Here is a 14,489-nt window from a genome sequence, read left to right as displayed (position 1 = left end):
CTTACATTTATAGCTCTCTGCTCTGACTTTGGATTAGCTGGTCCCTTGATCCTCAAACCCCAAGATACTTTCTATTCTATCCCAGAATAGTCTCTGAGAAAACAACTACAAGAAAAAGGTAGGGTGTGGGGGTAGAGGCAGAGAGCATAAGAGAGAGAAGTTGGCAGCCCAAACAAGAATGCAAGAGAGGAAAAACTGAACGCCTTTCTTACCATACTGGCTTCCCCTTAAGGAGTCACACATATTCAAAAATAATCCACATTTATTCATAGACAGTCATTGTTGCTTTGCCTAAACTATAAAGTGTTAGTCACTTCAAAACATTCTGACTGTTAGACAACCATGTCTGCAGTAAGAAACAGTTTTACAGAAGATGCCAGGGCCTTCCTGACTTCCAGAAGTAAATAAATAAAAAGGCAGGATATTTGGGGGAGTTATAAATGAGGCCAGGGTACAAGGGGGCTCATTTTCTGAAGCAGCTTTTTTTTTTCTCTTTCCCTCACTGAGGCTTTTCAGGGTTGCTCTCCCCATCTGCTCAAGAAGCTGCTTGCCCATTTCTAATCAAGATTCATCCAGGATTTCCAGATTCTAAAACATTCTGAACAAACCATTTAGATGTTTACATCTCAGAGTCCTGGCACAGAGCCCTCAGGCCTCATGTACCTCTTCCTTGTGCAACCTTCTAATAATGAATATTGGACTAGTGACATGGGGGTCTTTGGGTAGCAGATGTGCTTCCTGAGTCTAGATGAGTCTGAGGACCACTAGTTTACACTAGTGTCAACTGAAACATTGAGCTTGTTTTATTTTAACTATTAGCTAACACCTAAGGACTTGTTCTCAACAACTTAGGTTCTCTGGGAAAACAAAATGTATAACCTGTTTTTAGTCATTTTGCTCTTTTTGTTCATATCCTCAGGCAAAAATGTGAAATCTACCCACTCCTCTACCCTGGCACATCCTCCTGCTCTATTCTCTATCATGCTTGGACAGTTTCTTTGTGCTATCCCTGAATGAGATCAGGTACTCTCTGTGCTGTTCTCCTCCCAGGTCTTGGTCCTTGGCCCTTGGCCCACATTTCAATCTTCAACAAAATCTTCTAATAGCAGTCCATCAACTCAGAGTACTGATGACACTAAAACTTTTTAACACAAAACAATTTGATAGTCTTTCATATAAACCATATATTGGAACATTTTGTCAAGAGCAGGCTCATTTAGTGGTCAGTTTTCCTGTAATAATTATGTTCCATTTCAGAGGAATTTACATGGAAACCACATTCCTTCTTTATGATTTATTAAGAGAAAAGAAGTTAAAGAAAAACTATTACATTATGAGAGAAATGATTATTTCTCTCCTTTATTAACCAATTACTGAATTAAGACTAAGTCCCCCCCCCCCCTTTCCTCATTTACTACTAGGCCAAATGGGTCTCTGAAGAATAGGGCTGATATGAGTTAGTATTTTACATTCTCCTCAATCTCATTCAGACCCCCCACCCAACTGGAGAAGCCCATTGTGTTCCACACAGGCTTTGGCTGGGGATGGGTTGTAAATCCTTAGTCTAGATTGCCCCAAGCTATTAGAGGAGGTTTTTTTTTTTCTCTCCCCCTCATAATAGTCATTCTTCTCATTAATTGCTAACCAATCACAATTGGTGTCTTCTGTTAGGAACACCCACTCTTCCAGGAACAAATAAGTGTCAATAGGCCACCATGATTAGTCTCTGGTTTGAGAATTAGCCAAATGATCATTCTTTTATTAATTATTCTCATCATAATAACATGACTAAGTATCCAGAAATCATGTCTCTGGAACTTTTTATACATCACACATAGTAAATGTAATTTCTAAACTTTATTACTAGAGATGGAGACATATAAGGAAAGACTAGAGAAGGTTAAAATTGGGAGAGGTTGCCTTAAGGAAGCTGAGAGTTTCCTCTCATAGAAGGCAATAGAACAAAGGGTGAATGGATATTTGTAGGAAATATTACAGACAAAATGATCTCTGACATCTCTTCCAACTCTGAGAATCTGGAATTCCATGAAACATGTTACAGTGTAAAATCTTAGCAGTTTAGAACTTTTAAGGAATGAATTTCTTAGATGGCTGAGGGTTAACACTAGGTGTTATTAGATATTTGTTATTTTAAAAATTATGAAATTCTTCCTAAAATGTATTATATGTTTTCTAGCTTTCTCAAGTACAGTATTCTAAACAAAACTGATCATTTTAAAATTTCTTATCCTTAATGTGACCAAAAAAAGAAACTGCTTAATAAATATGAGAAATGTTTCTCAACTAAATATGACAAAGGAAATTCCCTATCACTTTCCCTTTCACCTTTGCCCAAAGAGCAATAAAACTAATCATATCCTTTGACCCAGCAATTCCAATACTTGACATATATCCAGAAGAAACCAAGAAAAATGGGGAAAAGTCCCACATATTCAAAAAAAACCTTCAGAATCTGAATGAATACTACATTCACTTTTTTAAAAATTTCTCATGTATTTCTTTCCTATCTCATGATTTTCTTTCTTTTCCCTTAATCCGAATTTCTCATATCAAAAATGACTAATTTGTCACAATGTGTATGTACAATATTCACCTGACTGATGCTGGGAGGGGCAGGAAGGGAGGGTGAAAGGAAATTATGTAACTTAAAAATATGCATAGGCATATTGATGAATGTTGAAAAACTTTCATAACATGTAACTGGAAAAAATAAAATATCAATAAAAAAAGAAAGTGTGGTTCACAAAGAAACTGGATGACCATTAGTCATAGACATGGATTTCTGCATGAATTCAGGATTAAACTGGATGATTCAAGCTAAACTTCCAACTATAAGATTCTATAATCTTATGACTATAGGGCCCAGAGAAACCTGTGAGATTTCCAGCCAACATTTCCTGAATGTGTGGTGCGGTGGAACTATAATGGGATTTGGAGCCTGAAGACCTGGGTTCAAATCCTAATTCTACTACTTATTTTACTTGTGTGATCTCAGGCAAATCACTTAATCTCTGTGGGTTTCAATTTCCTCAGATGAAAAATAAAGTTAAACCAGATAATCTCCAAAGTCCTTTTCAGCTATAAATCTATAATCCTATGATCTCTCCCTAATGCACATGTTCATAGGCTCCTATTTGTACCTACATGTCTATTCGGGCTCTCTCTCAAACAAGATCCTACATTTCCCTTCCTATACCATATCCTTGCCTCTAATATAAGAACTCAGGATTTACAGATGGAAGTAACCTGAGACAAGATCTCCTGTAACCTCTCATTTTATAGATCAGGAAACCAGAGGCCCAGTGAAGTACAGTAATTTAATTGGCAAGCCAAAATATCACACAGGCAATAGTAGTAACTGTATCAGGAGAACAAGGGACCTTACAGGTCATCTAGTCAAACTCCTCTACTTAATTTGACAGAAGAAGAAACTGAGGCACAAGAAGCTAAGAGGTTCAATGGCTTGCCCAATGTCATGCAGGTAGAAAGCATCTATAGAAGAATATGAACCAGTTCTTCAGACTCCAAACTTGATGCACTACACTATGTAATGTTGACTCTATTCTGTTTTTCAATTCACTGTCATCCTTTAATTTTAATATGGCTACAATCCCCTATACAAATCCTTTATATTTCTCTAATTACCCCTTCCACTAAAGACAAACGTTTATTACTAAACTTGCTTACCAACTTCCCTTGACACATATTTGCTTTAATAGAAAACTGACTCTCATCAGAGGACACCCTGTTCTATAGCAGCTCACAATCACTTCTTAACCAACTCACCAAACAGCAAACATTATTAAGTCCTACAATGTACAAAGCAATTTGATGGACACCAAGAGTACAAAAACTAAAAATGACATGGTCCTTTCCCTCAAAGAACTTGCTGTCTACTGATTATCTCTGGATAATCAAGATAATCAAATGATGACAGAACATGATTAAGTAGATGGGAAAGTGGCAGCATGTACAATATCCCTCACATCCACCCTTTCCACTGAAGGAGGCTCCCAGAGAAGTCAGAAGATCCCTAATATCTAGCAACTATGAGATGACTTACTAGTTATCAATTGATTTTTCTAAAGGCCTAACCATCATATTAGACTCCTTTCCCCAACAACTCCAGGGGCTCCCTACTTCCTAAAGATTCAAGTAAAAAAACTTGTATTAAACATTTAGATCACACACACACACACACACACACACCCCTCTCCTGCCTCGAGCCTTTTCACTGGCTGACACCAATGCCTGGAACACATGCAGGTCCTCCTTCTCTCTGCTTCTAGGAATCCCTGGTTTCCTTCCATACCCAAGAATCTGCTCAAGTATCACTTCTCCCATCACCAAGTCTTTCCTGCTCCTCTCAGCAGCTAGTGCCCTCCTACCCCACACTAACTTATGCATTAATATTGTTTATGTACATATATGTGTGTGTGTGTGTGTATGTAGGTGTGTGTCTGTATGCATGTGCATATGCTGTCTTCTCCATTGGAACAGAAGTTCCTTGAGGGCAAGGACTTTACTTTGTCTTTGTTTCCCTAACAACTAGGGCAGTATCTGGCACATAATGAAGACTTAATGCTTGATAGTCAAGCCATTTAGCCTCTTTGAGCTTTGGGCTCCTCTGTAAAATGAAGTTAATAACAAGTTAACTTCATTCACAAGGTTTAGGTGAAAAAGCTCCAACACTTTAAAGTGTCCAAAGCACTACTTAAATATGAGTTATAAGTATTACTAGTCCACACCCAATGCCCTAGCCCAGGCTCTCATTACCAACTCCCCAACAGTCTCCTAACAGTTCATACACCTTTGCTTCAACATTCATATTTTACCAACATCCTAATACCTGGGGTTCTCAATCCTTTTACATCCCTCTCCTTTTATTTACATGACCCTCCCCCAATATAGATGACTTTATCATCTATATTAACTGTTCAATCTAAAAGATGTCAAAATTAGAAAACTCATCTCTAACTACAATATCCTATTATTCTATTTTTCTAGATTCTAGTAACTTCTGAATACCAATAGATGCAAATACATAAAAGAGAAGGAGGAGTAATTATTAACGAGGAAAGTGGGAATGGTAGCATTTGAGTTGGGCTTGAGAGGATGTATGAGGAGTACATAGATGATCATAGGATGATGACAAAACATAAATACTAAAGTCAATGATGAGAAGAAACAGGAAAAATGGGAAAACAATGAATCAAGTGATTAAGTTCTTGCAAAAGATTGGTGTCCTACAGCAGTAGAGCTTCCTATTTTTTGAGGACTCTTTTTATAATTAAAAGAAATTGTTGAATTGCAAATGATAGTATTAATATCCAAAAATTGGGGGAAAAACACTTTGTAGGAGGAATATATGTAAGTAGCTACATGATCCTTTAATGTTTCTTAAAATTCTTTTTGTCCTGAGGTCCATCTTGCAACTCCAATTTGTGACAGTTTTAATTTAGTGTGGGATTTTACTAGCCAGCTTGCTAAAATAAAATACCCCATGCCTGGGACTCCCTTGACTACCATCTTTTGGCATAAAACCATCACTGGCAAGATGGTCTGAAGTTAGAACATTATGGATCCATAATCTGCCTTGCATTTAAAGAAAAGACCTATTACTGCTCAAATATTCAGGAGGAAATGCCCTCTCCTCGGTCATAATGAAGAAAGAATGCCTGATGAGAAATTCTGATCAGATGGTCAGGGAAACACCACAGAAAATCCCTATAAAAACTCCACTCAAATCCCTAGTAAATGGAGTAATCACTGACAACCTCAGGACCACTCCTGGTCTGGATATACACTCCTCTATCCCAAAGGAATTACTTAACCCATGGTACAGGATTGCCCTGGGCTCTGTCCCACTCTCCTTCTCTATTTAGATATCAGTGTAAGTACTTATAACTGACAATTTGGTAAACACTGATAATAAAGCTTCCTATAAGCTCCTAAAAGTCATCTCTTCCAGACAGAATCCAGGGCAGCTACGCAGTGCAGTGAATTCAATGAGTTCAAATCCAACCTAAGGCACTTAATAATTATCTAGCTGTGTGACTTTAGGCAAATCACTTAACCCCTAGCAAAAAAAAAAAATGCAGATAGAATTCAATTGCACAAGCTAAGCCTGAGCCATAGGTATCTTCTTTTAGTTCATGAACTGCTAACCAGAGTTGAGATTAGGTATCCTGGCAGGTCACTAAACCTCATTGCTTCATCAATAGAGGGAATCCCTTGGGAAGCCTAGAAGGATTTGCATGAACTGATGCTAAGCGAAATAAGCAGAACCAGAAGAACATTATAAACCCTAACAGCAACATGGAGATGATGACCAACCTTGATGGACTTGATCATTTCATCAGTGCAACAATCAAGGGCAAGTTTGGGCTGTCTGTGATGGAGAATACCATCTGCTGTATCCAGAGAAAGAATTGTGGAGTTTGAACAAATACCAAAAACTATTACCTTTAATTTAGGGGGAAAAAAACTTATCTTATTATGTCATTTTGCTATCTCTTATACTTTATTTTTCTCCCTTAAGGATATGATTTCTCTTTTATTACATTCAACTTAGATCAATGTATACCATGGAAACAATGCAAAGACTGAAAAATTGCCTTCTGTGGGGGGGGGGTGTGGGGAGGGAAGCAAGAGTAGGGGGAAAAAACTTTAAAACTCAAAATAAACAAAATCTTTCTTTAAAAAGAAATAGAGGGAATCCCTTACCCATAATCCTCTCTTAGCTCACAAACCATTGTCCAAACCCGGGGCAACTCAGCTGGTCAAATCTCTGATAGGCAGTCACATAGACATCCTGATAAGCATGACCTGTGAGCGAGGGAACTGGGATCAACAGGAAGGTCTCCTCTCTCTCCAGGATGACCAAGGTTGAGTCTAGTATCATCTATAACCATACTGATATCCCAATGACCATGACACTGTGAATTCAAGATCCTAATTCCAGACCCGAGGGTCCTAATCCTGTGTCTCAGAGACAAGAAGCTTATTCCCTCCCTTTTAGAATCCTGACTAACTAAGGCTGTGACAACTCCCCCTCTAAATGTACCTGCTTCGATTCATAAGCCACTGACTAGTGGCTTTGACTCAGCTGTGCCTCCAGAGAAGAGAATATCCAATTGCTGTAAAGGAGAGACTAGAGAAACATACCTCATTACAAAAAGCTGCAATGAATTCAGGAACATTTTAAATAGATTTGTCTGAGACTGATGAGGAAACAGGTTTGACACCTTTTGAAATCCAACAATAAACAACTCAGATGACCTATTCCAGAAAGAGCAGCAATAAAGGTCATATTTTGTTCTAAAAGGCCAGGGGAAAAAAAATGTTTCCTTCTTGATATAAATAAATGAAACAAAACTATTATCATGTTGTAAATTTTGTTGATGCTAAAGATCAAAACTTGGTGAGCCTAGAGATCAGTTCAAATTACTCTGTTCTCTTGAAGGGTCCATAGACCAGAGGTTGGGAATCACTGTGATATTAGAAGTCAGTTGATGGCAGCCACAAGGATTAGAAATGAATATTACATGAAAATAGCGTAAACTTTAAAAGAAAAGAACCACCACTCTACTTTCCTTCCCTTCATTTGAAATCTATGTTGTCTATTTATACCACCAACCCCAAATAATGAATGTTACTGTCTATCACTCCTTCTGGACTTTTTTTAAGAGAGTATGGTAAAAACCCTGTTCCTGAAGTCTTATAACAAGCTCTAATTTTGCTTAGTGATCTCATCAGCTCTCATAGATTCAATGATCATTTCCAGACCAGTGATTGTCAGATATATTTGTCCAGCCCAGATGTCTTTCCTGACTGCCATCTGTAACTGTCTAGAGAACATCTTAAACTGTGTGTCTCTTAGACATCTTAAACTCAACATGTCCAAAACTGAACTCATTATCTTTCCCTCCTAACTCTCCCATCTTCCTAACTCCCTTATTACTGTCAAGGGTAACACCATCTTCCCTGTCACTCGGGCTTACAATCTAGGTGGCATCCTCATCATTTGCCAAGCCCTATCATTTCTATCTTTATAATAATGCCTTAGCTATGTCACATTTACCTGACACTGCCACCACCCTGGCTCAGGCCCTCATCACCTCACCCTGGACATCTGACAGGAGCATTCTGGTTGGTCTCTCTCCACTCCATACATCCTCCTCTCAGCTGTCAAAATGAGATTTGTAAAAGCACAGCTCTGACCATGTCAGTCGCTGATTCAATAAATTCCAGTGGCTCTTTAATACCACCAGGATCAAATATAAGAGCTTCTGTTTAGCTCTCAAACGTCTTGACAACTGGTCTTTTTCTACTCTTCCAGTCTTCTTAACACCTTGCTGCCTCTGTGACCCGGTGACACTGTCCTCCTTGCAGTTCTCCTGGGCATCTTCACTGGCTGTTTCCCATCACAGGGACTCCTCTTTCTGCCCTCAGTTCCTCCTGACTTCCTTCAAGTCTCAACTAAAATCCCACCTTCCTCAAGTCTTTCCCGGACCCCTTTTCCTTTTGAGATTATCTCCAATTTATCCTGGATATATCTTGTCTGTTGTTTGTCTCTCTCATTAGACTGTGAGCTCCTAGAGAGTATCCTTTCTATCCTCAGCCTTTAGGTCAATACTTAATGAATGCTAGCTAACTTGACTCTGACACTAGTTCTATGGCCATGAGCAGAGTCTCAGCTTCATCATCTGGAAAATGGGGATTAAGAATACTTCCACTCCCCACAGAGCTCTTGTAAAGAAAATGCTTTATAATTCTTCTATGCACCATGTAAATGCATTTTTTCCCCAATTCTTAGCATATGGTTCATTTTTCCTTTCTTTCCCTCAAACTCTTCACTTTCCTGAATTCTACTAACCTGTTTCCATCTGATATCAAGCCTAAACCTCCATTTCCCTGAACTAATTTCCAACCTCTTAAAATTCCCAACTTCCCATTTTCTGATTTCTCCCCTTCTCCACTTCCCTGTGGTTTATCTTTTAGACTATTTGATTACATGAACCTCATAGATGACTCTTCATGTCTTCTGGGCTCAAAAGAGAACCATGAGAACTGTTTGTTTCAACAGAACTGAAATGGAATAATAAAGACTGAGAGAAAGAGAAAGGAATGGAGAAAGTTAGGTTAGAAAGGGTCACATCAAGGACCTCCTCAGCTACTTTCCAGGGCAGCATTTACCAGACATTTGCAGATATTCCAAAACAGGAAGCTATTGTGGACTGCTACTTGAACCAGAAGAAAAAGTTTTAACAGACAAACTTTTCCTAATATGAGAGTAAAGTTTCTTTTTCTCCCAGAGACACTAGAGAGGAAATTTTATTACACCTCCAAATCCCATCACAGGTTATTTTTTTTTATTTGTTCATTTCAGATGGGAAAAGAAAGTACAGATAGTTGTTCATTCATCTGGCCAATCCTTCTCCCTACTGCCTGTACCTGTCCTAAACATTTCACTTAAGTATAAGATAGCTATGCTCTTCACTGATCTTTCTAAGCTTCATGAAATTGTGATTTCTAACAGTATTTCTAACAAAGTCCTTCAGCACAGCGAAGGAATATGCTATATTTGTTATAATGGGATTTGGTCCATGTTATCTTTAAATCAAAACTATGAATCATTCATTCACTCAACCAATATTTATGAACCTATATGCTTAGCACTCTGGCAGGCACACTAGATGGTAAATAAGAAGCAGCAACCATAGACAGACAGCACTCAGAGTAAGCCCCAAACTTGGTCCTGTGGGGTGGTTCAGTTCAGTTACAGTACAGTACAGAACAACTAGACAAACATAAATCCTTATAATGTGCTTATATCTTTTATACATAATTCAGTTGTAATCCAAAGCAAAACTTTAAGCATAGAAAGGGCAAAAAGAATAAGGGGAAGTTACTGAAATTGGGTCTGGTGAAATTACTGGAGTTTAAGTATAAAAAGATTTCAATATTCAAATGGAGGTGTATTCTTGTTTTATGCTTGATGTCAAATGGAAACAGGTTAGTAGAATTCAGCAAAGTAAAGAGTTTTGAGGGATAGAAAGGAAAAATGAACCTTATGCTGAGACTGAACTTTTTCAGTCTTATTTCTCATTACTTTTCTTTTGCCTGCTTCTGGAGGCCTGGAAATCCTTTCTTCTACCATCTCTGCCCACTAGAATTATACCCTCTTTTCAAGATCTAATTCAAATCTATACATACTTCCCTGGTTTCTTTCAAGTTGCTCCAACCAGAAATGTTATTTCCCACCTAAAAATTCTTACAGAATTTACTACTTGCCCATACTATTCACGTGGCATTTTAATATATACTGTCCAATATTGTAACCATTCTCATAAATACCTTATCTCCTCCCCTACTAGATTGAAGGCTCATGGATGACAATGATCAGAAAGGTCAATTTATTTGTTGAATAAATGAATGACTCAGCATATGATAAACCAATCATTATGAAGTAGAAATGATGTTGGAGTAGATGCAAAAAATAAAGAAAAGAATACCACTATATATACCTTATTATAAAAAATACAAAAACAACAAATTCAGAAAGGGATAGAAAGGTTTTGTAACTACCATTTTAAATGAAATATATTTTTTAAAAAGCCCCAAACTATAAAACCAAAATTCACTATTCTCTTTACATTGAAATGTTTATGTTTCCTGATGATTACTATTAAGTTCATAATAATGAATTTTAATTAAAAAAAAAAAGAACATTAGGTCTGGGATCTGGAAAGAAGTGGATTTGGCTCCCAACTGACACTAGCTATACAACAATAAACAAGTCACTTAGTTTCTCTGAGTCTCAGTTTGCTTTTCTTTAAAACAGGAGTAATAACAATAATACCTAAATCAGAGACCTCCTGTGAGGATCAAATGGGATAATTATATAAAGTGCTCTGCAGATCTTAAATTGACAGATTAATTAAATATATGTATCAATTATTAGTAGTAGTATATGTTAAAAAGACAGGGAAAGCAAAAAAATATGCACTAGGCCTTATGAAGTCATGAGGACCTGCCATGCCACATTGTACTGCATTATATGTTAACATTTCATATGGGGGTAGCTAGGTAAGTGGTGCAGTCGACAGACCACTGGCCTTTGAATCAAAAGGACAGACTTTCAAATCCAGCCTCAGACACTTACTAGCTGTGTGACCTTGGGCTAATCACTTAACCCTGATTGTCTCACATCCTGGGCCATTTCCAGTCTTTCTGATTCATATCTGGCCACTGGTCCCAGATGGCTCTGGAGGAGAAAGTGAGGCTGGGGACTTAATACAACACCCCCTCCCTCAAATCCAATTCACATGCTTGTCATGGCATCAACTCCCTGAAGAAGACATGATCTTCTTTGAGAACAAAAGACAAACATCAACATATTATGTAATGGTCCTTTTAGGGCAGTCTGTTGCAGTGGAAAGAGTGATGAATTTGCTATCAAAGGACCTAATATAATCTTCCTGGACCTCCATCCCCCATCTGTAAAATCAGAGTGTATACTAGATGGCTCTCTGATGTTTTTTTTTCTAGTTCTAAATCTTCACTCTGACCTTGGGTAAATCATTTAATCTCTTTGGGCCTGAATTTCATCATGTGTCAAAGAGAGTACTGGACTAGATGACTTCTAAAGATAACTTCCAACTCTAAAACTATAATCAAACATAGTTTAAATAATAAATCCTATTGGAAAGATCCACAAAGAATCTGCCTTCTAAAATTCCATGCAGGAAAACTAATATACTAAAAAACATTGGATGTGTCTACTGCTATATCCATAGCATTATATTAGGCCCTGAGAAACAGACATAGGGAAATTTAAATCATGATCCTGGACTTTTAGGAGTTATAGATCTACTTATGAGCATAACATACAAAAAGTTAGACAGGAAGTAAATGAGCTAATAATTGATAGCATTCAGTTGAGAAATTCCTAGATTTGTGATATAGGAGAGGCATGGAAAAGAAGAAATCAGACATGAATCTTTTGAACAAAAAATGAGCAGAATTTGGTAGACTGGATATGAAATAGATGAGTCAAAGATGATTCCAGTTTAAAAATAAAAAAGACTGGTGGTACTATTAACAATGGAAGGAAATGGGGCAGCTGGGAGGTACAGTGGATAGAGCACTGGCCTGGAATCAGGAGGACTTGAGTTCAAATTCATCCTCAGAGACTTAATAATTACTTAGCTGTGTGACTTTGGGCAAGTCACTTAACCACACTGCCTAGCCAAAAAAAAAACCCAGCAAAAAAACCAACTGGAAGGAAATTAGAAGGAAGAACTAGTTGATGAGGAAGGAAATGAGTAGGAAAGGAGTTCAGTTTTGCATATACTAAGTGTGCAGGACCTTTAAGTGCAAATGCACATTAAACAGTAGTTTCCTGGCATCCAATGGGCATTTTCCAATAACATTCTAGTATAAAATAAAGGTTTCCTAGTTAGGAAAGAACAGTGTGGCCCACTTCATTTATGCTAGAATCGTCAGGACAGTCTTTGACTCCTTAATTTATTTCAAATCCAGGCCAACAAATTCTGTTCAATTTTTTTAAGATTCATATCTGATCTTTTCCATTTCATTGTCTAGATTTTTATCATCTTGACATTTTTATATTATTAGATCACTTATTACTGTAAGGTAAAATAACAATATTTAAATTGCTCATTTAATCTCACCTTCTATAGGAGGCCTTCCCTAACCCCTCTTAAATCCAGTACTGTCTCTTTTATTTATTATTTATCCCTGTATATGGCTTTCTTTGGGTATATATAAATATATTTGCATGTGATCATTTGCATATTGCCTCCCTCATTAGAATGTAAGCCCCATGAGGCCAAGAACTAATCTTTTGCGTCTTTTAAAGTGGATAGAGGGGTGGTAGAGCACCATCCCTGGAGTCAGGAGTACCTGAGTTCAAATTCAGCCTCAGACATTTAATAATTATCAAGCTTGTGGCCTTGGGCAAGTCACTTAACCCCATTTGCTTGAAAAAACTAAAAAAAAAAATAAAGAAAAATAAAATGGATAGAGCACTGGCCCTGGAGTCAGGAGTCCCTGAGCTCAAATCCAGCCTCAGACACTTAATAATGACCCAGCTGTGTGGCCTTGGGCAAGCCACTTAACCCCATTGCCTTGAAAAAGATAATAATAATAATAATAATAATAATAATTGCCTAGCTGTGTGGCCTTGGGCAAGCCACTTAACCCCATTGCCTTGCAAAAACTAAAAATACTAAAAAAAAAGTATCATCAGCCTTAGCCCAGTGCCTTGAATTTAGTAGGAGCTGAAAAAATGTCTATTGAACTGAAATCCTCCTTCCTCACATTTAACCAGGAGAACTCCATTTTACAGTAAAGGAAGCAATTTGAAGTCAGTCTTTTTTTTTTGGATGTCACAAGACCTGACTCCGTCCCCGCCTGTGGGGCCTTAGCTCGTCCCTTGACCTTTGTAGGCCTCAGTTTCCTTTTCTGTAAACTAAGTGGCCTAAGCAGGCCCCAAGGCAGCTCCCCTAGAAGATGGGGTGGGGGGGCGCGTGGTAAAATAACTGAGTCCAAAATTCCCCAAATCAATTTAGCCAGTTGGGGGACGAGGTAAATCGGCCCTTCCCGCGGTGTGCGGCCGCACCGCCCGGCCCAGGTAACGCAGTTTGGTTGGGGCTCCGGCGATGGAGCCGGATGGCAAGGCGCCACGTTTCCAGGTAAGCGGACGCCCAGCCCCCCTTTCGCAGGAGGGCGCGCTGCGCGGGCGCATGCGCGGGGCGCCGCTCCAGGGACAACTTCCCGCCCTCCTCTCGCCCGCCCCCCCCCCCCGCGCACGCATGCGCAGAGCCGGTACCTGCGAGAAGCCGGCCGCCCCCACCTTCTTCTTCTTGCCGCCGCCGTTGTTGGCGGGGCTGGCCGGCCTTTTCTTGCTGTTTCTCGCCGTGGCGGGGGGCGCGGCGGCCGCAGCGGCCACTATGGGGACTTGCGCGGCCATCGCTCCCTTCCCCCGGCCCCTCCCCTCCTCCTCTTCTTCCCACTCGCCCCCTCCCCTGGGTCTCGGGCGGACGAGGCCGCTTCCGCCTCCTCGGGAAAAACCCGGGCCGGATTCGGAACGTGCTTGCGTAGCCCCTTCTGGCCGCAGGGAAAACCCGGAATGCCGGATGAGCCCGGCCCGGGGCCGGCGCTGTATATACTAGGTGCTTAATAATTAACGCGCCACTGCACGCCCCCCTCACTAGAATTTTTTTTTAACAACCAGGAGGAATTTCCAAGTTTGTTTTATTTTTTAAATAAAAACCCAATATTTTTCCCTAAACAAAACGTATAAGCCTATTTCTCCCCCTGCATGCTAACCAATAGCTCATATTGTAGAGGAATGTCCGTAAAAGACCGGTGCTTAGCAACTGAATACGTCATACCTTCTTGGACCCGGGGAAACCTTTGAGGTGGATCAGAAGGTGACC

The 14,489-nt window shown here is 39.3% G+C and overlaps 1 protein-coding gene across 1 annotated transcript in view; it reads right to left on the bottom strand.

Annotated features, from left to right (window-relative positions):
* The window catches only part of INO80C (INO80 complex subunit C), a 54,011-nt gene extending 39,943 nt beyond the window's left edge, over positions 1-14,068 (bottom strand). Inside the window, exon 1 of the mRNA XM_074207289.1 lies at positions 13,880-14,068. Within this exon, the coding sequence (XP_074063390.1) occupies positions 13,880-14,020 (141 nt within the window). The 5' untranslated portion in view covers positions 14,021-14,068. The remainder of the gene's footprint in view (positions 1-13,879) is intronic.
* Between the last annotated feature and the right edge of the window lie 421 nt (positions 14,069-14,489).

The sequence above is a fragment of the Macrotis lagotis genome, chromosome X (assembly GCF_037893015.1).
Source record: "Macrotis lagotis isolate mMagLag1 chromosome X, bilby.v1.9.chrom.fasta, whole genome shotgun sequence".
Classification (NCBI taxonomy): Eukaryota; Metazoa; Chordata; class Mammalia; order Peramelemorphia; family Peramelidae; genus Macrotis; species Macrotis lagotis.
This window is presented reverse-complemented; position numbering and strand designations above follow the sequence as displayed.